At 41.6% G+C, this 27,135-nt stretch overlaps 1 protein-coding gene across 2 annotated transcripts in view; it reads right to left on the bottom strand.

The window, feature by feature from the left end:
• EFNA5 (ephrin A5) overlaps window positions 1-13,407 on the bottom strand; it is a 257,625-nt gene extending 244,218 nt beyond the window's left edge. Inside the window, exon 1 of one of the 2 annotated variants that reach the window (XM_007672819.3) lies at window positions 11,590-13,407. In XM_007672819.3, coding sequence (XP_007671009.1) covers window positions 11,590-11,744 — 155 coding nt within the window. In that variant the 5' untranslated portion in view covers window positions 11,745-13,407. The remainder of the gene's footprint in view (window positions 1-11,589) is intronic. The other variant, XM_001513474.4, reaches the window with a different exon arrangement.
• Between the last annotated feature and the right edge of the window lie 13,728 nt (window positions 13,408-27,135).

Genomic DNA, 27,135 nt, shown 5'->3' with positions numbered 1-27,135 from the left:
AGCACAAAATGGATTGTTCTCACAGTTCTAGTGAACTCCATGGGCAAAGATATTCTGATTGCTAAAATGACATGGGGTGGGGGCTGCAAATCGTTTACCTGAAATAAAGAATTTATGAAATTCTTCACGATGTTTAGCTCCAAAGAAAACTAATTTATCAGACATAAATCAAGATGACATGTTAAAGAGATGAAAAGCCCCAATTTCATTTTATGGGGTTAACTATAACATACAGTAAACTATAACATGTAGGACACTCAATAATGGTATTTAAAAACCTGGCATGGGTACTGTAAATCAAAAAATCCACCCCCCTTTTAATCATAAAAACAAACATATTTGAGGCTAAAAACAATCTACAATTTTGTCTGAAGATGTTACTGGCAAGTATGTTCTGCATTTTTCATTTGAGACAGTGTTTGCAGATGGCTTTAATGCATGAGGTAACCCAGGAACAGTACAACCTGCAGAATTATTTAGCTGTTTCTCCTGTCACTTACTGACCCACACTATCTCAGAATGCATGCTAAACAAAATATTCATGGTCAAATCTTTATCAGATGTGCTAACAAGAAATCAATCTGACTAGTTTGAGTTTCATCTTCTATTTTACCTTCCTTCCCTCTAGTAAAGACCTGGTAGAATAAATGCTGGCAATCAGAGGAGGAAGAGAGGCCAAGGACTTAGCTAACCCACTGACAATAGTTCCTTAAATCTGAAAAATGTATCAATCAATGGTATTTCCTGAGCACTTACTGTGTGCAGAGCACTACACTAAGAGCTTGGGAAAGTACAATACGGTAGTAAAGTTGGTAGACACAATCCCTGCCCACAAAGAGCTTATATATCTTTGTAGATATGAATGAGAGAAGTTCCCCCGATCTCGATCTCTGATCTAAATCAATACTCATCAAATTAGCAAACTTTTAAAAAACAATTCTTAATCTGCAAGTGTTTAATTTCAGGATTACAAATTTTTAGATTAACAAAATCCAACATAGGAACCTCTGTGCTCCATTAAAACAATTTTATTGTAAAGCGAATACCCTTAAATATAAGTTCTTTATTTTTAGATATCTACACACACACGCATATATATGGATACAACAGCACATCCACATTGTGTCGTGTTGTTTTTCCCCCAACAGCAAAATTGACAATAGTGACAGCAGAGTGTGTAATTAGTTTTCATTGTTCCCCTGACAGCCATAGCACTGCCCAGGACCTCTTGCTTTTTCTATCGCCGATGTTATGGAAAAATACCCTAATAACAAGTGTTTAATTATAGGCCCGGCGACCATAGTAGGCACTGTGCCAGAACTGACTGGAGGCTCTTGAGAGCATATAGTCCAAAAATGCTTTCATTCCGAGAAAAGAAATGCTCAAAACACTCAATTCATTGTCATTCACTAAGAGAAAAATATTTTATTTTTTCCAAGTCTCAAATGCCTGACAATGTTAATACTAACAGTGGGTATGAAATAAATACAAAGTTCCCAAACCAACTCTAAAACCAAAGGATCCTACCAAAATGTTATGCTAATAGCTAAAATAGTCTGAAGAAAGGTATTACTTCTTGGTAAACGAGAACATTGTTTTGAACAACTCTCCACCTGATGCTGCCACAGAAGAATGGCTTGAAACTGGCTCCAATGCACAGTTTTAAGGTTGAATTTTGGGGTATTTTTCTAAAATCTTCACTTAATAATAATTCAGTGACCGTGATATCAAATAATTGAACACCACAACTCTGAGAGCTGATTTAATGTTTTATACTGTATTCAACATAAAGTGTCCCAGAGATGCTGTTGTTGGGATCTGTCACTGAAGTCCTGTTTCTCCTGATTAATTAATTGGGAGGCACACTTTTTGGCAGCTATCATTTCCCTATCATTTCCTCTGGCTGGTATAAAAAAAAAATCCTGTCAGGAGTACCATTGTTTGAACTGTATGCATCTTTGTGTTGGGTCATTCATCTTTAATAAATGGAGTCTCCCCAAGCCAATGACAAAAAGATAGAAAAGTTTATTTAAGTAGTGAGAGTAAATAAATATATGGGGGGGAAAAAAATGAACCCTGCACTATAAAAAAATCCTGCACCATTTCTGCACTATTTGAACAGGGGTTATTTGTGATATTGCAATGTCTGAGGGAAATGGCTTTTTATCAAGACCACTGCTTTCATCTGTTTAAAATAAAAGTACTAACTAAATAAAGCAGACAAGCACTTTGCTGGTTGAAGAATGCTACATTTTAGCCTGTCCTTCCACCTCCCTTACCCCCCAAAATGAATGAAATTATTCTCACAGAGGGAAGGGTCTACAGAGGACTACAGAAGGTTAGCATGGTCATGACTATATATAGCAGTCGGAAATCCCAGGCGCTAATGAACAAAGCAACATTATTCTTAAAAGAGTTTGGGAATTTAAAAGGAAAGTGGTCAAGAATAACAGTGGAAATTTGCATTTTGCTGGCTCTCGTAATAGAACAGCAACTTCAAAAATTCACTCTGAAGGGTGGCTCAAGACCCTTTTAGATCTGTGCAATAGCAGAAGGTAGCTACCTCCCAATTCCCATGTCTTTCCTTCTGCCCTTGCCTGAAACTATAAAAGTGGACTAGGCTTTTTTGCTAAATAGGAGAATTTTTCTAACTACTTGGCTGTTTTTCCCTTCCTTCCAATTCCCTCATGTCTTTAAAGAACAAATATGAATGCAATAGTTCTGTTCTTTTTTGCTGTTTTTTTTTTCCTTAGTTGAAATTTTTCACAACCAAGCTCTGGGGCCCTCTCACTCCTAAATTCATGTCCCTCAAAGCAGGTCAGCAATATATCCTTAAACTACCCAATCAAAGTACCCATCAAGAGGGTTCATGCAGATCAACACATTGCATTGTTAAGTAAAATAATTTATTCCCTAATGTATAAAAATACATTACAAAGGGAGAATGGAAAGAGGAAAAAGGACAAGTTGTACATTTGGCTCACACTAATAACTTACAGGGCAGTTGAAAATGGAAACCTCAGTATCTTGGAACAGCATGAAAAAACAATTAGTATTATCGATATTTTGAGTTCACACGACATAGCCAAGCCACTGAGAAGATTCAAATATTTGGGGGCCTTCTACTGGGCATAAAATTGAAATAAATGAATATCCACCAAAAACCTATTAATTGTACAAACCTACTCCTAGATGGCAGTAAGAAGCCTCCTTAGTACTGGAAAACATGCATTTACTCTAAAACAGAACATGAATTTTGCTAGTCATGACTACATAGCTGTTTTGGTCATTCCGGAAGGGACAAAAGCAGATCTAGGAATGCAAGCAGTGGAAATAACAGTCGTAAAGGAGTCATCCCTGCAGTTGCATAAACTGCTTTATTATAGATTTTTTCAGGTTATCTGAATTATATATATATATATATATATATATATATATATATATATAATTCTTTAACTGAGTTGACACTACCTGTGCTTTTAAAATAGTTCCAGATAGCAGTGTTGTGCAACAGCCCCAGACAGAAACTAAAGACAATAATGGCATCAAAAATTTTGGTACTATTTCCTAAACACTACAGATCATTCAGCTGGAAAAAACAGAACTTAATAAGGTAGGAAAATATATTCAAAGGAAGACAACAATGGTTAACCTAAGTACACTGATAATTTATAGTAACAGTTAAGAATTAGGTTATTTGGGTTTTTTTCCCAATATTTGCATGCAAAGACATAGATAAAGAGGGTTTGGAAAGCAGCAGGGAAGTGAATCATTTTTCTAATTGAAATCTGACTGAAAGTAATGTTACTTTAAAACGCCCAAAAGCTGAAATTCAGTTGTCTTCCGTATCTCCCAAAGGGAAATACCAAGGCAAATGGCTTACACTAGTGAGCAACTCGGAAATATGCTGGCCAGCGCATTTACCCCAAATAGCAATCATATGGAATATTTGGGTATGAGTGGAATGGAGAAAATGAACAGAGGCCAAGAGCGACTGTTCATTTTGCTGAAATCAATAGCGGACTTTGGTTTTTTCTCAACGATGAGAAAAACATCTATGTTAATCATGGTACAGTCCACCATTTTAACGTGAAAACATGCACATGCCGATAACAATATGCACTTGTCAAGTGAACCTAATTTTTCCAGCAAAATAAGCAAATGAGAAGAGTAGCATTTAACTGATGGATGGTAGAGGATAATGTCTTGTGTTCCAGTTTTATCCACCCCATAAAACTGTTAAATGGTTTAGCCCTCCTGTCTGCCCTTACTCATTTCAGGGCTATTTTCATGGGCAAAATAAATTCAGTCTTAAATCAAAATGGCTGCTTCCAAAGAGATTGATTAAACTGCCAAAATCTAACCTTGCAACCTGGCCGAAACAACATAGCCATCTTTTGGTCAAAAAGATCCTTACATGTGAAAACATATATATACACACAGATTTTTGCACGTATGCACATTCACAACAGATATGTACATAAACCGATGGAGCAGCAGCAAAATCGCACAAAATAATTTGCATGTTAGAATTCCACTGAAGTACACCATGTAAAATGCACATAGATATCACCTGACCTCAAAATTTCAACTTCATCGTATAGCAGAAAGATGTTAATCAATTCTGGTATGCCAATCAAGCAAGGTCCAGAATTTCTTTAAACTATCTAACTCTTTAGTCATAAATGAAAGAAAACTTATTTTTGAAATATTCAAGAAAGTGTTGCTGTTTAACAACTCAACTGTACCTAGACAGTTAACAGAGCTACTGAACATTTAGATGGACTGCCTTTTATTGCTTCACCTTATAACTGGAACAAATCACAGAAAAACTCCAGAATGCCAGATAGTAGCACACAGGGATCAAATTACAAACATTTCTCTCTATTTTGAAGTTACTTTAGAAAATGAAAAAAAAAAAATTAGTCAACCTATTTTTATTCCCCACTTGAGTGAAAAATAAGACCTGACAGTACATTTTCTTCAACCTGTCAACTGTCAAGTACTTGAAGGATGTTTCTAAAGATGACAAAGGTTTATTTTTTTATTGAAAATGATAGAATTCTACATGAGTGAAAGCTGATCTAACAATCAGTGTAGCGCAGCAGATTCTCTCTTTGTAACTGGTTGACTTAAATAGGAATTTTCTATGGAAAAATGGAGTTTAAATTGAAATCTACCATTTCACTATTTGGCAACTACCTTTTAGAGCTTTAAAATAGGAAAGAACTCACAGAAATTTGGAGAGCAAGAAATGGCAATTTTGCTTTAAATGGTACTTCACTACTGTATGATACTCAGAGTACTGTACTCAGAGAATAGAATGACTTCAGAGAGTAGATTACCAGGAGCACTGCCATGTAAGTATTTTTCCCCCCCACTCAGCTTCACTAAAGTGCATTACAAGCATGGAATGTGTCTGATGTTATAATGTACTCTTCCAGAGGGCTTAGTACAGTGCTTTGCACAGAGTGAGTGCTCAATAAATATGATTAATAATAATAATTACAGTGGGTTTACTCACAATCACTGTAATGTTACCAGAAAGCATTTTCAATAATACGTCCATTTATTTTAAACTAAAAGTGTCACCATTTCATTATGTTGCTGTGCTTCTGACTGACTATATTTCTCAAACACCAGGGCAGAGGAACTTAAGGAAAGCAGAACCCTCTATTCTCAACAGTTAATACATCATTCTGAAACCCTGGTAGATTAAATTAATCACACAACTAAAGACAATTTCTTACGACATAGCTCTGGACTATTGATGGGAAACAAACAAAAAAAAAAACACTCCCTTAAAGACATATTCATTTATTGACATATGAATGCCTGACATCATGATCAGAAGTAATTATAAAAAGTGGATATTAACAACTCAATCCCAGAAATACTCAGCATTTTGATTTTTAAGACCTTTCTCAACATGTTAAAGCTTAACCCATCACAGAAAATCAAAAGTCTGTTCTTGTTCCAATTTAGAAGAATGAAAATCACTTGTGGTTTCTCAGGTTGTAGGAAAAGGCTAATTTGTTGTTGGCATCATTTTTCTCGAAGTAATCTATGTTTTCTCAGCACCAAAAGCTTCCCAATCAGGGGTAATATTATAGCAATATAGCGAGTTTTCCTAGCTAGGAGTGCTTCAGACTCAAGCAATACCTTCAGTAAATTCTACGTTACAAATTCATTTTTGTAAGGGTAAGTACAGCACCATTTCATAGGTTTGCTTGAACTTTTGGGATTTTTAGATTTACTGCTTCAAATTTCTGTGTGGGTATGGGTGTATGTACGTGTGTGACTGGAGGAAAATGGGCTTACAATCTGAAAAATCAACCTACTGATAGTTTGACTTTAACCAAAAAGAAACAAAACTTCTGTTGGGATGGAAAAATTGAAGAACTTGCTACAAAATAAAACCAAAAAAAACCCCCAAAACCCAATCCAAGGAGTATTTTCATCCCTTCTTAAAAGTGTCTTCTCCATTCCTCCACCCACTTTTACAGTTACAGCAAAGCTTACTTCCCTTTCTTATAGGTATATTTCTTAGTATAACCAAACATGTGCATATATGCACGGGGCCTACAAGGACCAAGGCTCCTGGAGAACTAATTGTATTCATTCATTTTCTTAGCCCAGCATGGAGCTGGTAGATTGCTTGGTTCATAGCAACAGGGGAGAGAGAGAAAAAGCTCATCTTTATCTGTCCCTTTCCAATAGGAAACCAGCAGAAAGCTCTGAAATGCCTTCACTATGGGCATTTGCAAAAGATTAAATCGAAAGAATTTCAGTTAAAGGGGTAAATTACCCTCCTTAATTTTCCTTCCAATTCCCACCCCAGCCTTCAAAGGTTGAGGCCTATAAAACTATTGCTCATTCTGCAAGTTGAACAAGAGAACACAATCTTAAAAAGAACTCTTCGCAACAGAGTATTCTTTCAGAGTCCTCAGTGGTTAGAGGAACATCATCAAAATCAACTAAGCTGTATGTAATGGACTACTGGCGGCTCTACTGCAACATTTTTTTTATTATGAGAAATATACTGGGCTGGAACATCTTTGGTCTCAGACTGAAACCGTCAAGAGATATTATCCTTCCAAAATACAGGTACCCACAATGACGCACTCCTAGATCCAAAAAAAAAAAAAGTTTGACTACTCATTAATTCCCCCGAGTGCTGCTATACATACAGAATAATTTAAAACTGAATGAAGTACTAAAATTAGAGCAAGTGTTGATTTGCAATCCTTAATCCTACCTTTCCAAAAGTAATACAAAATATCTAAAGATATTTTTAAATAAAAATCTTCATCCTTTGTCAAATGTCCCCAAATGACACAACTTTTTTTTTTAACAGATTATGTGGAATTTTAAAGGCAATCCATCTACTCCACTACTAGGGATTTCCATATTAATATACCTAGTTAATGCAAGTATACCAAAAAACATATATCCCAAATATTGACATTTTTCCACTGCATTCCATACATTTAAAATCCCATGCAATGATATGCATGCAATTTGGTTCAAATTGTTATCATTATTATTATTAATTAAGGTTAGAGATCGTAAATGTATTACATTTAGTTTGTAAATGACCACTGTAGAAAAAAATCCAACACTTGTAAATACTGACAAAATTGTTTAAAAAAAAATGAAAAATACATTTTGTATTTGAATTCTTTACAAATTGGATTTATTTTTGATCCTTAATTTTAAGAATTTTGAATTAAAATAAGGTACCATATTTGTATTTCATTTGAAATTGGTAACTGAAAAAAACTATTGCAAACCGGTAACTGATTTTCTTCAAACAAAAGTATGTGACTAAAAAATACTACCATTTCGCTCTACTCTAACAAGCAAGTTTTGGAATTCATATAATCACTTTCCCAACTCCAAGATTACATATTAATAAAGTTAAATGGTGCCAATTACCCACAATCATTAAATACTTAATTCACAAGTCTCTACAGGGATTTCAACTAAGGCTAAGAAAACATTTAATTTCAACAGAGAAATCTCCTTTGCGGAATGATGCACAGAACTTTTTTCTCCGTAATAGTGCGTTGCTAACAGAAAGGAATCACTAGATTAAAGTAAAAACCAAAATGATACCTACAATGTATTTTCATGAAAGCATATTTGGGCATTTTAGGACTAATTATTTCTCATCTCACGCCTCAGTCCATTAGTTCCAACTGCTACAGAAATCAGTTTTAATTATTCTAGGAGCACTTTGCCATCTATTTTTACAAATGCAATACAGTGGTAACCTTTCCAATTTACTCATACTGCTGTGTTATTTTAGGAAAAGATGTACATATTGTAAACATTAACCTATATTTACAGTAAGATTGTTAACCAAACTTTTAATGCTCATACCAATTATCTACTTTTCACAAATAACAACCAGGTTTCAAACTACAAAGGAATTTTAGGATAAAGATGTAATACTAGAAGTCTACCTCAAGTTGCTTAATACAGCTTCAAGTTCTTGAAGAAGTAAATTTCAAATAGTGAACATTTTTTGCTGTCAAATGTTATCAAGATTATAGTTCATAGTATTATTCATTATAATCACTGTAAAATCATATTACAACTTTCTCTGCTGCAAATGCCTTTGGGGGTGGGGACAAAGACTTGAATTTCTATTCTGCTCGTGAGTCAGACTGCCATTTCCCAACTGCTAGCTTATTGATTACTGCTTTATTGATATTATAAAAATCAATCCCACTTTTTTCCCCATAAATATTTGTAACTGACGAGCTATTACAACTTAGAAAACCCACGTAATAGCTATTTTGTTGAAGAAGACTGCCCATACCAAGAACTCACCTACTGACAGCAAAACTACTGTAATGGCAAGCAAGTTTCTATTCTCTCCTCCGGTACTATAAACACATATAGATACATAATCAGAAGACAGAAAGACGGGGAACCAAACGTGGATTTTTAATTCTGGCTAGAATGCGAATTAGGCAATTTAAGTAAAACATTTTTATATTTAATGGCAAGAAGAAAGGCACACCGGAACATATACTTTCCACTTAGAGTGTACTGAAACATACATCTTAAGATGGAAGAGGTATCTGAAAGAGTAATCACAATTAGTTTCATACCGAACTTGCCTACTCTAAGAGCTAAACGAAAAGTTATGGTAGTTGCCAGACATTCATACTAAGTTGCAAAATATTTTCTAGCATATTAACTGATTCTATTATGGCATCACATACATGAAACAAATCTTTAAATTCATACTAACTCGATCATGTCATACTAATGACCCGTTTTGATTAGTGTCTTCACAAAATGCATAACATTTAATGATAGGCTTAAAACTGAACTTTGTATTCAAACAAAAGATGCTTGTTAATTACACGATCACAAATGTGTTGTGCAAACTCTGCCTTATTTCAGACAAATTTAATTAGATGATTTTTGTTTGATTTCTTTGAACTTTCTTCTAAGGACACTATTTGATAAAACACACGAACTATCTTTTGTAATGTACCTTTTCTGAGATGTGATTTGTGTATTTCTACCCTTGTATTATTTAAAGACGTTTTAAAGTAAAGTTTGTGAAGCAAGGTTAAACTGCTCATAAACTTCGACTCTTAAAAATGCTACAGCCTATTTTGTTTTTGGCGGGGGGCCGGGGGTGGGGTGCTGGAGTCAACCCGTTGTTCAGTCAGTTACGACAGAAAGATGCTGCTACACGACTAATTAAAGCACCGAAGTGCCTAAAAAAACCCTGGGCACTTGAAAATTCCGCATCTTAACTTTCTTCTCACCCAGTCAAAAGCGACCCTGGAATACAGAGTAGAAGAGTTTTCTGCAGGCAAGGCAGATCTATTAAAAAACATGACCAGTGACAAAAATCAATGTGCTAATCTCACACCAAACAGCAGTATCAGGTGCATAAAACAGAGATAACCTAAGATAAAACGTCCTCAAACTAACTCGGACTTGCTTGACAGGTTCAAAAAGAAAAAAAAAAGAAGGGGGAGAGAGAGGCGGAATCTTGTGTATTTTAAAGAGCAGCAGCAACAAAATGCAGGTAACTTTTTCTATCGATTAGCGGGTACCGGGAGAAAAAGGAACTTCATCTTGGAACGGTGAAAAGGGAAGGAGTCACCAGCGCTGAAAAGCCCCAAACTAAACCCTCTCTTTCAGGGTTGCTTCATTTAACGTGAGAATGGAAGTTTGGACGGATAAATTCCCGTGTTTTATCTACACTGTCTAATAAAGCCCGAAGGGAATAAACCAAGTCAAATAATGAGCTCGGCTTTTAACACCATCGCAACCGGGAAGCCTGCTCTTATTTGTCTTGTCAGCTTTTATGAAAGGCATCTCCTCTGGCAGAGTGGCTTCTCTTTCTCTTCTCCTAATAGTGGTAAGTGGCCTGTCAAGCAAGAAATAGCTTTCCCACCCTATCCCCCACGCCTACGCCCCAGACACGCACACTTTTTCTAATTAGCCCCACATTTAGGAAATGCGTTTCTAGCTCTCCAGGTGTCCCCGGCGTGGGGAGGCGCTCGCTAATTGCTGCTCTTCAGACGTTTGGTCTGGCGACTTTGGGGGGCGGTGGGGGCAGGAAAGGGGGGGGGGGCTGGTTCAGAGGGGTCCTTCTTCGGGTACCACCCGCCTTGAGCTGTTTCCCTCCGTCTGCCCGGGCTGGAAATCTGGTCCTCGGGAGGAAGATCTGAGCCCTGTTCTCTCCGAGATGCCCCTGCGGGATGGGTGGCGAGGGCGAGACCGTCCCGATCGTCTCCCTAGATTCTCCTCGGGGCCGGAAAACTGGGGGTACGGGGAGAGGGGGCGGTAGGAGCCTGCGCTTTCCCTCCCCGAGCCCGGCCCTTGGGGATCGGGTGGCTCTAAAAGCGCTGCGTGCTTGCCCCGACTACAGACTCGATGCAACTTTTCCGGCCCTGATGGAGGTTGCTGGGAGAGGAGGAATCTCCTGAGCCATCGAGAGCAAGGGAGCGGCCGGATAAATGATCTCTTACATTCCCGGCCAGTCGGAGAGGAAGAGGGAGACGCAAAGCTTCCGCTTCTCAACCCCACCCTTTAAATGCACAGTCCGGCTACATCAGGAAAGTTTCCCAGCGCTCCCAAACTGGGAGGGAGCGGAGCGCTTTGAGTAGGACCGGGACGATTGCAGAAGCGAGCCTAGCCCCGGCACTCCTGGGCTCGGCAATACTACCGTCATCGGTACCGGTACCACTCAGACCGCCACGCCTTCAAAAGAAATGAGCCGTTTAAAATAGAAAACGGCAAACTTGCTTGGGCCCCGGTCATCCCTTTCATTACCCACTGGCCGGAGCCTAGAGGCTACCCACTCCTCTCTCCTCCTCACCCTAGAGGAGGAAGAGCCGCTAGACCGGTCACTCGATGCCTCGCCCTTTGGGAGATCGGAGAACGCTAAGCCCTTTCCTGGAGGGGGGGGGGGGGAAACGGGGGAGATGCATCAGCCCACTCCCTGGTCTCATCTCCCAACCCCTTCTCAGCTCCGGTCGTCCGGGGAGTAAAGCCCCCCGTCCGAAGCCACTGCCCCTGCCCCTCCGGGCCCGCCTTCGGATCTCTTACCTGGGGTTGGTGCTGTTCCAGTAGACGGCGTAGCGATCGGCCACCACCTTGGAGCCGGGATCCTGGCTGAACGCGCACATCCAGAGCACCAGAAATAGCAGCATCAACATCTCCACGTGCAACATCACTCCCGGCCAACGGCGAAACACACACATACACACAGGCGCGCACACACGCACCACGCACCCCCCCCCCCAGACACTCACACAGAGCCAAATAAATAAATAAATAGCAGGAAAGGAAAAAAAAGAACAGGGACACCCACAACAGGAAAGGGGGTGGAGAGCCTAAAGAAGGCGGGGGGGGGGGTGGCAAAAGACGATCGGAAGAGGTCTCCTACCCCCCACGGGGGGCTAGGGGGAGGGGAGAGGAAAAAAAAGATTAAAAGAAAACGGAAGATGAAGCCGAGGAGCGGAGGAAGGGGAGAGTGTGTGCCGCGATGCGGGTTGGAAGGAGGATGTCAAATCCTTGTCTGTCTCTCAAAAAGCAGCAGCGGGAGGTTGGCCACCCCGGGAGGGGCAAGGACGAGCCGAGTCGGGCAGCGGCAGCGGCGGCAGCAACAGCAGCAGCAGCAGCAGGCGGCACATTCACCAGGAGGTCCGGGCAACGGCCACGGGGAGACATGCACCGACTCGCTCCCCCGCCTCGATCTCTGCCCCCTCGGCGGCGACGGCAGCCGAAGGGGGGGGGGGGAGAGGGGAGGGGAGGGGGTCCTCTCAAGCACCAAGCTCTCGCTCCGCCGGGCCCCCTTCAAAGTAACTTTGGTTAGCTGCAAGTAGGACGGTGGCGGCTGGGCGTCAGTTTCTTTATCTAGGTGTATAGCTCTCTATTTTCGTTTTCTCCTCCAGAAGATTTAACTTGCTCTTTCTTGTCGCTCTGGCTCGGCAAGCCTCGCGGCTAGTGCAGGAACTAGGCGCAGCCGGCTCAGGAAAAGGCGCTGGGCAGGAGAGACGGGTCTCGGCTGAATTCGAACCCAGCTCCCGGGCAGCTGGGCCGGGGGAGTGCCGGGGTGCCACCCAAGCCCTCCACAAAGTTTGGTCCCGCCTTTAATCTTGCCTCTTCCCCAACTAGTCCCGAAGAGGCTGACTGCGGTAACTGAGTTGGAGGGCTGGTTCTGCAGCTGCAACAGCGGGAGGAGGAGAAAACTGTCTGTGTCCTGGAGGAGACTTTATGGGTTTTTCTCGTGCTCCTTCCTTCCCTGGGCGGTGGGTGCACCAAAGAGTAAAAGGAACAACAGAGGCAAAAAAAAAAAAAATAAATAAGCAGCCAATCCAAGCAGCGCTGGGATGTCTCAAACCAACAAGGAGACGCAAATAAAACAGTTTGGCTGAAGGGTGGGGTGGGGTGGCGAGAGCGAGGTGGGGAACACGAGATGAAAACTCGATTTTAAAGGAAACTCCTGGAGAAGCCGATGTCAGCCCGGTCGCCTCGCCCGCACTAGCGATGAGGTCCAACAATTCTCCCGTGCAGCTTTCAAAAGTGTCTCTCTTGCTGCGCCGGATTCAGTCTCAGGAACATCAACTCGTATCGACGCACAGATCAGTTGGAAAAGGTGGAAGGGGAAAAGAAGGGGGGGAAAAAAACCCTTCCCGCCGACGACTACATCAGACAATCTCGTTCTCCGCAGCTACTCTTTTCTCTTCGGAACAGCAACAGCAGCGGTAACAGCAGCAAAAGGGAAACACACACACAGACACACACACAGACACACACACGAAAAACCCCTACCCGGGCAAGGAAATAAATAAACTTGAATGCAGCGGGATCCAGGGAGAGATTACAAAGGCTGGCGAGGGTCGAAAAGGGAGGAGGAAGAAGGGGAGGGGGGGTGGGCAGAAGTCAGTTTTGCAGGGGGGGGGGAAGCTCTATGGGGAAGGGGGAGAATCTTAAACAATCACGCCCCCTTCGCAATGACCTGGGTGTAAATCCGACATCAGTAGACACCTAGGACACTCCAAGAGCGAGCCCCGAGTGCAGTGACCGTCCGCATGGACGTAGGCGGTCTATCTAGCCCGACCCATGCATGTGTGTGTATGCGTGTCCGCGCGCGATCCGGAGGCTGGCGTGTGTGCGTGTATGTGCTCCGAGTCCATGCACGGAGGAGGTGCGGGCAACCCGGCTCGGCAGAGGCGCTGCTGGCGGATCATGTGGGGTTTTACATGCAGTTTACTTGGGAAAGGGGGGGGATCTGCCGAGCAGCCAGTCAGGGAGCAGCCTGCTGTTTGCTTACAGACGGGGTTTTTTTTTTCCTTCATCCGGATTGGTTTGCAACATGAGAGAGAGGCGTTTTCCTCCTCTCCTTCCCACTCCCGCCTCCCTCCAAAAATCACCCATCCCCACCTTCCCGAAACCCGATTAATTGAATTAGGGACAGATCGGAGTGGTTGGTCTCCACTCCGGGAGCTTGCCGCTGCTGCCGCCGCTGCTGCCGCCGGCGGCGACCCTTTCGCCGCCGGAGGGGGAAGGATGAGTTGACATCTTTCATCCGAGTCCCCGGCTAGACCCGAACCCATCCCTCCGCCCCGCCCCCCCCGCCACGACCTGAGCTCAGGCTCCCTTTCCCCGCTCCCGGCCCGCCACGCCGCTCAGATCGCCCTGTCCACTGAGGTTCCCCATCGGAAATTTTCCGCCTGCGGATGGCGGAGTCCGGAGCTCCGGAAACTACGGCACCTTCTCCGCTCTTGGTTGCGAACCCACTGTCCCAGCAGAAACATTTTGCTTTTCAATAAACGTTGTTTTCGGAGAGAGGGCAGACTTGAAGGCGGTGCGGTTCGATGGTGAAAATACCGCGGCCCCTGTAGAAAACGATTACGATTCAGCACAAACCCGCTTAATGCGGCAAGTGATGCGATTAGAGCGACTTTACACGTGTTTCCATTTCGGCTAAGGAGACCTACCCGGGCGTGCCCCACCGTCGGACTGGGCCGCTCTCTCCCACCCCGTCCCCTTCTTCCCCAAAAGAACGACACGGAGCCTTTGTCATGGATAGATGCGTCTTTTATTCCTGGGGGCAAACGATCCACGCCTCCGGCACTAGCGTCGGAGAGGTAGAAATCCGCCGTTCGATCTCTGGAGCGCCAGTCACCTGGCTCCGAAGTCTGGCCGAGCCCCGTGAGGGAGCGTTTTCTCTCCGGCCCGCAAACCCGTGACCGCAGACCGCTCGCTCCCGCTCCCTTCCGATTGGGCTTCTCCCGCAGAGTTTTTCCCGTTTTTCCGGCCCGTCTGAGCTCTTTGAAAGCGCCCAGACTCCCTCCAGTGGCCGATTTGCATTCTGCACTCTATCGCCGCGTCCCTTCCTTCGCTCCGCTCCCCACCCCGAAGGCCCCGTGAAAAGGGGCTGATCTCGGGGCGACGGCCACCCGGCCTTGAAGACGAGGGAACGGTTCCCATCGAAGCGGTGCTCACCTCTGGAGGGGCCCCTCCGACGTGTACAGCCTGTGTCCCCTCCGCTGTGGGCGCTTCAAAAACTGCGAGAGAGCTCCCCGAAGTTACCACGGAAATTTCTTCTCTCCCCATCTCGAATTTGGGTCCTGGGGATTGCCAGCGGCTCGGTCCTACGAACAGAAAGAGCAAAAGCCCCCCAAACTCAGAAGGGCACAGTAGTGATGAAAAAGAGCAATCCTACCCCTTTCCCCACCCCACCTCTCTAGGAATTCCACTGACGGGAAACATTCCCTACTCACCATCATCATCGGTATTTACTGTGCCCCAACTGTGGGCAGAGCATTGCACTAGGAACGGGGTGGGAGAATACCCTAAAAGTAGAAGACAACATAGTCCCTGTCCCCGAGGAGGTTTTCCGTGGCGTTGAGGGGAGACGGGCGGACACAACCTGTTAGCCCACGGAAAATCGAGAAGGAGATCAAAGAACGAGAAGGAAAACGGCAGTGATATTCGTTTAAGGGCTGACAGTATCCCAAACAATACGCTAAACGTTGGATTAGACGCACGATAACCAGATCACGGACGCTACAGGGAAACGGCGTGGCCTGGTGGAAAGAGCACAAGCCCGGGAACCGGAGGATCTGCGATCTATATCCGGCCTCTTCGCTTGTCTCCTGTGAGACCTTGGGCAGTTCTCTTAGCTTTTCTGTGCCTCAGTTTCCTCAACTGCAAAATGGGAATGCAACTGCCGTCCTCCCTCCTGCTTCGACTGGGAGCCCCATGTGGGACGGGGACTGATGAACTTGTATCTATCTATCCCAGGGCTTGAAACGGCGCTCGCCATAATGATGATGTTGGTATTTGTTAAGCGCTTACTATGTGCAGAGCACTGTTCTAAGCGCTGGGGGAGATACAGGGTCATCAGGTTGTCCCATGTGAGGCTCACAGTCTTCATCCCCATTTTACAGATGAGGTAACTGAGGCACAGAGAGGTTAAGCGACTTGCCCACAGTCACACAGCTGACAAGTGGCAGAGCAGGGATTTGAACCCACGACCTCGGACTCCCAAGCCCGGACTCTTTCCACTGAGCCACGCTAACTCTTAACACTATCTTACTTATTATTATAGGTACCACAGACACAACTGACAACCACGAAAGTAGGCGAAAAATGATTAAGTGGAATAAGTAAACCGAACTACCTAGAAGTGCTAAGGTTGGCTGATGAGATGACTTCACCAGAGAGCTGGGGAATCACTCGGGAAATATCTTCCGGAGGAGACGGTTCTAAGGAGAGCTTTGCAGGTGGGGATGGGCCCAACCATAAATATATGTTCATCCATTTTACTTTGCTGAGGGAAAATGTGTTATTACCAGAAAAATTTCAGTGAAAAAGAATAGAGGAAAAACAAGTATTTATCTATCTTTCATTTAAAACATAATTTCCCGAGTTTTCTTTATCCCGTTGTGCCACCCGACTGATGTTAGACCTTGGCCTAGTTTCTTTGTATAGAGAAGGATGTTGCTGTAATGTTAACTTTACCTTAACCTTTCTGGTAATTGCAATTCTGATACTTCAGTGAATAAGCATTTCAAGGAACTTTGTTGGACCTTTTCAAGAAATATATATATATATATATGGGGAAAAAAATTGGATTTATTTAAGGGATCATAATAATACCGTATTACGGAAACGTGCCGATCCTTTTAGTGGACTAGACCTCTTTTATATACATGATATAGTCAGCATTTCTGAGATAGCTATGGGTTGTTAAAACAGAGGGCCAGAGCAAAAAATAAATTATCCTTCCTCTTATAAAGGACTTGTAATTATATTTAATTAAGAAAACCAAAGCATGTTATTTTCAAGATTCTGATTGTCTCCTGGCTTTGTTTAACAAGCTGAAAGTAGCTGGATTTTATTAATAACCAATGGTCAATAACTTCATATATATCAGTCTACTAAAAAAGATACAAAGGATAGAAGTTGAATAAAATATTGCAAATGGCTGTTGTTAGCACACCAGCAATTCTAAAAGGCACATTAAATATCTAATAAGCCATTTCATTAATGTCCACTTTTATGTGGTTTTGAAGCTATTGATTACTTAGTTATAAACAGTATCAGGTAGCCAATACCAGTAAATACCTTTTAGAAAAATTGCTAACCACTTTTTCCAACAATAAATCCTGTAAATTAAACTATTTTGAAAATCATCCAAGCAATATGAATGCTTTTGAATTTATAATATATAAAATAATTGTCCAAGTCTGTGAAATAATTAACCCCTATGACCTTTCTTCCCAATTTATAACTAAAATAATTTTAAATGACAAAGAAAACTCTTCATTTATGCTCAAACATAAGGCTAGAAGGCAAAGAATAAAATCTAGATATAAATGTCATTTCTTTATGTCTGGCAGTATTTATATTTATACAGAATGTACAGCTTTCTGCTTAGAAGCCTTCCCCGATTAATTCCTAACACCCCAAATCACATCAATCCAACATCCACCTTTAGCACTCAAGTATAAACACTTGAAGTAGCCTCAGCACTTAAGTATAAACACCCTGTTCTTCTAGAGCCTGTGATTTTACTACCTGTTTTGCATAGAACACTATTAGAGAATTAGAAAGTGCTTTTCCAACAATGCACACAACTAGAAAGAAAGTAATGCAGTATCAGAAAAAAAAATGGCTGTGGGCACATGCACAGTGTTAGTATAAGTACCTATACCGAATCTCCCCCATTGCTAAGTACAGTGCCTGAAACATAGTAAGCACTTAACAAACATCATCATCATCATTATTATAACATGGCTTTTCCTTAACACAGTGTTCATCAGGAACAAAACCCCATGTTATAGTAGAACTAAGTGTATCTGTAGTCAATTATTTATTCAGCTATTTCACCCTGATCTAATAATAACAATAATAACAGTATTTGTTAAGCGCTTACTATGTGCCAAGCACTTTCCTAAACTCTGGGGTTGATGCAAGGTAGTCAGGTTGTCCCACGAGGGGCTCACAGTCTTAATCCCCATTTTACAGATGAGATAACTGAGGCACAGAGAAGTTAAGTGGCTTTCCCAAGGTCACATGGCAGACAAGTGGCGGAGCCGGGATTAGAACCCACGTTCTACTCTGCTACTGCCTTGCACATCTTTGTTCTTTCTCCTGTTTTGACTATTTGTAAGTTATTTATTTCTGCCTCTTTCCCTCACTTTAGATTATTAGCCTTCTGAGGGCAAGAACAGTGTTCTGTTTGTTTTTCTGGTGTACTCTCCAAGCTCTTAATACAGTGCTCTGCACATGATAGGTGCAGATATATACCATTGATTGATTGATCCCCCTCCAAAATTGAATGCATGCAGGTTTAAATTTAAATCAATTTTATGGATTTAAATGTAGAAATTTTTTGAAGTGCATTTTTATGTTCACATTTCTGTATAATTAATAGATAGGACAACACAAGCAGATTGAAATGGAAAACTGATGAATTTCCTGGAAAATTCAAACCAAAAAAGCTCCTTTGATTGAATGAATTAGCAAGAATACTAAGATGGAGGTAGAGAGGCATTTGAATGCATTATGTAGTTAATGACTTCAGGACCCCATTTCATTTTACTGATGGAGACCCAGCCAAAACAGCCACAAAATTGACATAAAATGTCAGGAAATGTCATAGTTATGCCTAACAATGAAATGACTAAAATTGTTTAGCCTGAATTATTCTTTGTATCGCCTAGGATGCCTCACCCTCACTCTGGTCCCGCTGCTTAGAGTATAACCCTGATGTTTCTTGGTAAACCCTGATATCCAGTCCCCAAAAAAGAGAGGAAAGATTTGGGACTTGAAATCTAGCTCACTCAGGATTTTCCATAACAAACCCGCAGGCGGCTCCTGTGACTGAGCTTCTATCTCTGAACAAATGAAATGTGGATGGAGGGATCCTTCCCCTGATTAAGATCCAAGCACCCGGGATTCAGCCCTTCACTTGAGAGAAGAGGGAAACACCTGGGAAGAAGAGCAAACTCTTTTTCCTTCAACACCAGGGAAACTCATGTTCCTTGAAGAGGAGCATGAAACAGTTGTAACAATTGCCCTGAAGCTTTTGCAGGCTCATTCCAGGACTTAGGGAATGCCCAAGGAAGGGTGAGGATTCAGAGGGTTATTCGGATTCCAGAATAATCAAAATATCAAGACCTCAAGGTTTGGGGCATGGAAAATATGCATTTGGAGAGGGTTGACTACTCCCACTAAACACTTTATAAATCCAATGACTGTATACCAGGAGTCCTTGGAGCTTCAAAGCCCCTCTCCCCTCTCCTTTTCCTTCTATTAACCCCAGACTCCCGGACTCCCTGCCACTCACCCAAACTTCCATCTCTTACACCCATGATTGTCACATGGGGGAAAAGGGAATCTTATTCCCCTATTCCACGCTGGAAGTAAACACAATAGTTGGCAAACTAGGTAGATAACTGTTATTCCTAGCAGAATATTCACATTAATTAGTAACATTTTAATCTGTTATAACATTTTATGCATGCTTATTGTTACAGAATTTAAATTTCTATATTTTCTCACTTTAAAAACCTCATTTTCTCTGCATTTCATAAATCCAACCTACAGAAATGATTTGGTTAGCTAGTATAACTTTCTGAAATGTTCTTTATGAAAATCCTTTGATGTATTAAATTCTTAATTCAAAAGGTATCAATTTTTCTTACTGTGAAAATGTACTTATGTGTAATATTAGTTTTTATTATAAAAGTGATCAGAGGTACCTACATTAAACTAGTTTTATTCTTCCTAAAAGTACTCCTTTGAGAAGGCAAGCCTCTCTATGCTTTTGTCACTCACGATAATGATCAGCCAACACCTTCTGAGTTTGATTCCCCTGGTGCCCAGGAGGGAACAAGCATGCCCTCCTACATACTTAGGAAAAACAACTTTTCTGCCCCTCTTTATGGATTCTTTCCTCTTAGCAGGAAGGGGGAACAATTTCCTAGGCCCCACCTTTGCCCATTTCAGCATGAGTAGAGGAAGTTCTCTCTGAACTGTAAGCTCAAAGTGGGCAGAGGACATATCTACCAACTCCGTTGTACTCTACTCCCCCAGATGCTTTGTACAGTGCTCTGCAATCAACCAATCAATCATATTTATTGAACATCTGCTGTGTGCAGAGCACTGTGCTAAGTGTTTGGGAGTGTACAATATAAACAGAGTTGGTGAGCATGGTCCCTGTCTACAGCAAGCTTGCAGCCTAGAGGAGGAGACAAACATTTAAATAAATGAATTACGGCTATGTACTTAAGTGCTGTGTGGGTGAGGGAGGGTGAATAAAGAGGGAAATCCAAGTGCAGAAGGGAATGGGAGAAGAGGAAATGAGGGCTAAGTCAGGGAAGGCCTCCTGGAGGAGATGTGATTTTAATAAGGCTTTGAAGGTGGGGAGAGTGATCTTCTGTTGGGTATGAAGAGGGAGGGCATCACAGGCCAGGGGCAGGATGAGGGCCAGGGGTTGGTGGCGAGCTAGATGAGATGGAGGTACAGATAGATGAGATGGAGGTAGGCAGTAAGCACTCAGTAAGTACCATTGATTGGATAGAATAGTAGAGGAACTGGTGATAAAGATGACAGAATCACTATCCACATGCAGCCACTGGTTCCTCTGTGGTGTGAAGTTTAAGAGGTGACACCATGTCTAGGCATGAGAGAGAGCAACGTCCTCTGTGCACTTTTCTTCTACTTCCGTACAAAACAGCACAAGGAAGCCCAGGATGTCCTAATGGATTATATATGTCCAAGACTCGTACCCATTGGGTAAATCCTGTGGTAATCCTGGGCCAGATTTACATTTACAACATGAAGAAGAAAAGTGACACAATTATTCAAATTAACAGTTTTGTTTTTTGTGGGGCTTGAATGAGCTCAGTTATCTGGATGTTTCAGATGTATGGTTTATGTGGGTCTGGGAGATCTGAACTACTGTCCCAATTTTCCATTAATTTGGCTAGTGTAAACTTACATATATAAAGAGTTGGTGTTTCCTCTTTTTTAATACTATAAAGAATAATATTTTTTAATTGACATTTTTGGTATACTACAGATATTGTGTAGCTAGTCCAAAACCCTTACAAGATTTTTAATCTCGTTCTGATCCCATAAAGTTAGAGCTGAGGCTCCCCTCATAGTTGGAAAACAATTATTCATTCATTCATTCAATAGTATTTATTGAGCGCTTACTATGTGCAGAGCACTGTACTAAGTGCTTGGAATGAACAAGTCGGCAACAGATAGAGACAGTCCCTGCCGTTTGACGGGCTTACAGTCTAATCGGGGGAGACGGACAGACAACCACAATGGCAATAAATAGAGTCAAGGGGAAGAACATCTCGTAAAAACAATGGCAACTAAATAGAATCAAGGCGATGTACATTTCATTAACAAAATAAATAGGGTAATGGAAATATATACAGTTGAGTGGACGAGTACAGTGCTGAGGGGATGGGAAGGGAGAGGGGGAGGAGCAGAGGGAAAGGGGGAATAGAGGGTTTAGCTGCAGAGAGGTGAAGGGGAGCTGCGGAGAGGTGAAGGGGTGAACTACTGAAAGGAATATGAAATGGAGATAAAGCTTTAACCCTACCACTGTAATTCATAATTCTGGACTGTAAAGTAATGATGAAGAATAAATTACTGAGCAGAACTTTTCCAGGAGAAAGAAGATGTGAAGTAATTGGAATAACATTTTAGCATCAATTGAGTCTTCATAAAGTAGTATTTTGAGCCTAAATTAAATCTTTAAAATATACAAACAACCTTTTGAGTGGTTATTTTTCCTTCTATTTTCCTCAATTTTAATTTTTTAGTTATGAACAAGTTAATTTAATAAAGCTTTAATGGTAAAATCAAAGGTACTAGATTCCTTTATTTCCTATACCTTCCAAAAGTGCACATCTCAGTCCTTCTCCCTTATCCCATTCACATAGCACCAACCACAGCACAAGTGCTTAATTTATAGTCATATTTGTAGTCCTGTCAATATATATGAACTTTTAGCTCCTATGCAATCTCTCTAATTTAAGCTTAGTTTCAAACACATTTTCTCTTCCTTCTGTCTCTCTTTTTTATTGTTATTGTTTTTATTGTTATTCAAAACATTTCTAACAATTAAATGAAGCTATAAGAAAATCATTGTGAGACAGAGACAGAAGGATAGATATTTGTTGTCCTCTCATTAACCAGAAAGGCAGCCCACAACTCTTCTATGGACATTTCTAGCAGCACATTTACTTGCTTGTCTGGAAACCTCAAATAAAATTGCTTTCAAGAAAAAAGCAAAGTTTGGGGGGTGGTTGGGGCTGGGGGGTGGTTTGCCACACATAAGAGTATTTTTTCAGTATTTTTCTACCAAAATTTAAGTGGCGATCGAAAAGCAATTGTAAATTTCTTCTCCATAGCATAAGCAGGCAATTCCAAATATACAACTAAAATAAATGACACATATTTCATAATCTGCCATTTTAGAGATGAGTTATTTTCATGTTAGTTATATTCCTAATTCAGAGTGTTTATCCTTGTTTTGTACATTTGAAATTGGCACTTTGGTTTTTCTGCTTCACAGTTACCATTCATAGTTTAACAGAGAACTTCCTTCAATAGAAAGCTTCCATTTGACATACACCTAATAAAATAAACGTTTAGCCTTCCCAGATTTGCTTTGGATAATGGCATTCAGCTAGAAGTGCAAAACAGATCAGATGATTTATCCAGGCTCGAACCCTGAAAATAAAAATGTAAAGGTTGAATTAAAGGAAGTACATTTCAAATCTCTGCATTATTCACCACTACCATTTTAACAGCACAGCATTTTCATCTTTCAGGAGGAGGATCTGCAAGAGGAAGAGAAACTCCAGTGCCCTAGAATGAATAGAACGCATTCCACTAAGGGGCTCCCAGGCTGTTAAACCACCACTGCTCTTTGTTGACAGAATCTGAGAAGCACTTAAAACAATGGGCTCCTAAGAATGCTCAATTCTCCCAATATACAAGTTACTTCCTGGCAGAAAGCTGAGCATTATGGGAAGGTCTTGTCTCCTTTGAGTACCAATCAGTACACTACAGCAGTAATTCATTAAGCACAGCAGAATAGTCCAGTCTTGCCTACATCAGGAAGACTTAGGTCGCCCCACTCACACTGACCCACATATTGCATACTTACTGAGACAAACACAAAGGTCTGCCTACACATGCAAAAAATCTATTTCACTAACACACGGGAGTATATTTACCAGAGACAGCTTCAGCAGGAAAGGAGATTATTGCAAGGGAGGGGCAAGGGAGGGAGAAGGGAAGAGGAAGGGCCAGTGGCTTTTTGGCATGGGTATAAAGGAGACCTGGACCTAAGGTGTTTCCAAGGGAGCAGGAAAAATGTAGAGAAGGGGGATGAAGGCAAGTGGAAGAGCATCCAGGTCTGGGCTGTCAGCAAACTAGTCAGGATGCTTTGTAGCAATTTAAGAGACCACCTTTTAAATGCAGCAGTATTATAATAGCCAAGTAACCCAAAGAAATTAATAGCTAACACCTCAATAATAGGACATTAACTCAATTTAATGTTAAGTGTTCTAATTGTTGGATATCCTAGTTTGGGCACAGCTCTGTAACATTTTTTCCCCACCCTCTTTAGTTTGTCTACCAAAAAAAAAAAACAACCCCCCATCATTTTATTTGTTTTGCTGCTGGAGTTGTTATTAAAAATAACGATCCCATTATTTTCACTTTTGGGTCCAAGTGACGAGTTGTAATAAACATAAGAGGTTCCATTTCAATGATTTAGAGAGTGAAAGAATAGTCAGGTAACTTTTCCTTCTGATTCCCGGGCCCATGCTCTATCCACTAGGCCACACTGCTTCTTCCCTGGTACTTGACTTGAAGCAGGGTGGCACCTACCTTCTGGAGGGAATCACTCCTGAGTAGCAACTGGTCTGCCCCTGCCCCTTCTACCATTCCACCAGTATGTTTCTCGGATGCATCTAGGGTCTATCAGAGGCAGAACCAAGGTGGCAGTGTGTTCTATTGGTCCATTCCTGGAGAGGGTCCCAAATCACAGTACTCAGTGTATTAAGAAAGTAAGATGATCCTGCCATCAGCAGCCTTGAGTGGTTTTTGCAGTAGTGGTGATAGTTTCCACTTAACCATCCACACTCTCTTGCTTGGTCCCCCGTGCTCGGCAGCACACATTGTGAGATGGTTAGTAGGGTGAATGGCTGTAGTCTTTGGTCAGCGAACGGAGTGAGTCTGAAACTTCAACAGCAGCAGACACCACTGTGTTTGAAATCATTAAATCAGCCAAGGAAAAATTGCCCTTAGACTCAGTAGATTCTTATTGATCATGAGACAAATATTTAGCATTTATATAGTAGTTTATTCTTACAAAGTGCTTAATTGTTCTTGTTTATTGTTTCTTAGAGGAAGCCTGTTGAGGTAAGTTAATAGATGAAATAAAAAAGACTATTAAAACTGCCTGTACAAGCCATAATGATCTTTTTTCCCCCATTATTCTATAAAAAGAGACAGGAAGCATTGTTTACAGTTCTAATAAGGAGCAAAGGTGAAGAGTTATGTTCAAACTTTTGGGAAGAGAAAATAATGCCTGGGATTTATTCAAGATCATTTTTGGCTTTAGTATTTAGGATGCAAAGATTTATGTGAACTGTTGTTAATTTGTGTGAAGAATGGAAAGGGATTTGAAGTTATTTTAACATTAATATAACGTTTCAACTCAAATAGATGGCATATAAACAATTAAAACAAAACTTCTTGGAAATTCTAATTTTATTCTTATTTTAATGAAGAGAAAAAAGCCCAATCTTTTAGAAATACATAAATAATGCAAAGGGAAGCAGCATTTGTAGCATGTGCACTGGGTGTCAATTTAGAAAAAAAAGTGATCGTCATTTAGAGTAGTTGCAAGAAGAACTTCTCCATTAATTGGATGGCATCAGTCGATCATAATATTATTTTTCTAAAACAGCAGCTAGTCCTCTAGACTGTAAGCTCCTTGTGGGCAAGGAACTGCACAAAGTAAGCGCTCAGTAAATATAGTTGATTGAATGTACTTAGAGTGACTGATATATTTATCAGCCACCAAATGAACTCTTGCTTTAAAAGAGACTAAGTCATCTTGAAATCTGATGCCTTTGGAGAACCGGATTGGAGAAAGCTATCAACGATGTTGAAACGTCATCTAAAAAGCCTTACTATGGATTTTTTTTTTTTTTGGTAACTCGGTGACTCAATTCTAGTTCTCACTTCCTTAAAAGCAGAGCTCTTAGAGTACCCCGAGCATCAGGATAGGTCTCAAGGCTGAACCCAGCAAGCCCCCACATCAATTAAGCCCTGTTGAGCACTTCAGACACCAAGATTTTTGAATGAAAGACTCCATTCTATGCTTGGTGCTCCATTTCTATGGATCCCAACAGACCCTCCAATTATCACCCCATTTCCCTGCTCCCATTCTTGTTCAAACTCTTCAAAGCAGTTGAATACCCCCATTTTCTCCGCTTCCTTGCCTCCACCTTTTCTTGACCTACTACAATTTGGTCTCCACACCCTTCACTTTACTAATACCACCTTCTCCAAGGCCTCCAATGACCCTCCTCACTTCAAATCTGATGGTCTATATTCTGTTCTAACTGTCCTTGGTCTCTCTACTGCCTTTGACAATGTGGACCCCATCCTCCTGCTGGAAATACTAATCTTCATTTTCCCAACCTGGCTTTCTCCCGGTGTTCCTCTTACTGCACTGGCCACTATTTCTCAGTCTCTTTCCCTGGCTCCTCTCACCTCTCATCCTTTAACTGTGGGTGATCCTCAAGGCTCTGTTACTCTTCTCACTTTACATTCACTCGGTCATGGAGGTCCTCTGCTCACATGGCTTCAGTTATCATCTCTATGCAGAAGACTCCCAAACAATAATAATAATAATAATAATAATGGTACTTGTTAAGCACTTACTATGTGCCAAGCACTGTTCTAAGCATTGGGGTAGATACAGGTTAATCAGGTTGACACACTCCCTGTTCCACATGGGGCTCACACTCTTAATCCCCATTTTACAGATAAGATAAGTGAGGCTCAGAGAAGTTATGGTCACAGCAGACAGGTGGCAGAATCATGATTAGAACCCAGGACCTTCTGACTCCCAAGCCCATAGTCTATCCACTAAGCCATACTGCTTCTCTACAAATCTATTTCGCTAGCCCCAACGTCTCACCCCATCTGCAATCTTGCATTAACTCTTTTTTTTATGGTATTTGTTAAGTGTTTACTATGAGCCAGGCACTGTATTAAGCTTTGGGGTAGATATAAGCTTGTCATGTTGGACACAGTTCATGTCCCACATGGGGCTCACAGTTTTAATGCCCATTTTACAGATGAGATAAATGAGGCACAGAGAAGTTAAGTGACTTGTCCCAGGTCACACAGCAAGTGTAGAGCTGGGATTAGAGCCCAGGTCCTTCTGGCTTCCAGGCCCATACTCTATCCACTAGGCAACACTGCTCCTGCCTGTGGGACATTTCTATATGGATTTCCTCTACAGTACCTTCAGCTCAATATTTCTCAAACTGAACTCCTCATCTTTCCTTACAAATCCATTCGTCCACCCAACTTTTCCATCATCCTCCCTGTTTCTGAAGTCTGCAACCTTGCAACTCCCAGCACTTAGGCACTTACAACTCCCACAGCCCTTTTGAACGTTTCGGTTCACGTACTGTGCTATTTAAGCACTATCTATTTTGTTTCTGTTTCCTCTATTATACTGTAAGTTTACTGAAAGTAGGAATCATGTATTCTACCTCTACTGTACTCTCACAAGCACTTAGTACCAGTAGGTTTTCAGTACAACTGATAGGTTGAAGTCCCACAAACTACAGGGGAGGAGGCTGATGGGTAATTCTGATCCAAGGAAAATTAATCTCCTAGGCAAAACTTTAAGAGGAATGACTCCAGCAGAGTCCTGACCCTTTCAGGAATTTTTCCTGTACATTAGCACAGGAGAGAAGGCATCTATTGGTGATCAGAGAGTTGTGGCACCTCACTCCTTGCCCTACAGTAAATGCTACCAGAGTATAATTGCTCACCATATACAACAATTCA

Source organism: Ornithorhynchus anatinus, chromosome X3, assembly GCF_004115215.2.
Source record: "Ornithorhynchus anatinus isolate Pmale09 chromosome X3, mOrnAna1.pri.v4, whole genome shotgun sequence".
In the NCBI taxonomy this organism is placed as follows: Eukaryota; Metazoa; Chordata; class Mammalia; order Monotremata; family Ornithorhynchidae; genus Ornithorhynchus; species Ornithorhynchus anatinus.
This window is presented reverse-complemented; position numbering and strand designations above follow the sequence as displayed.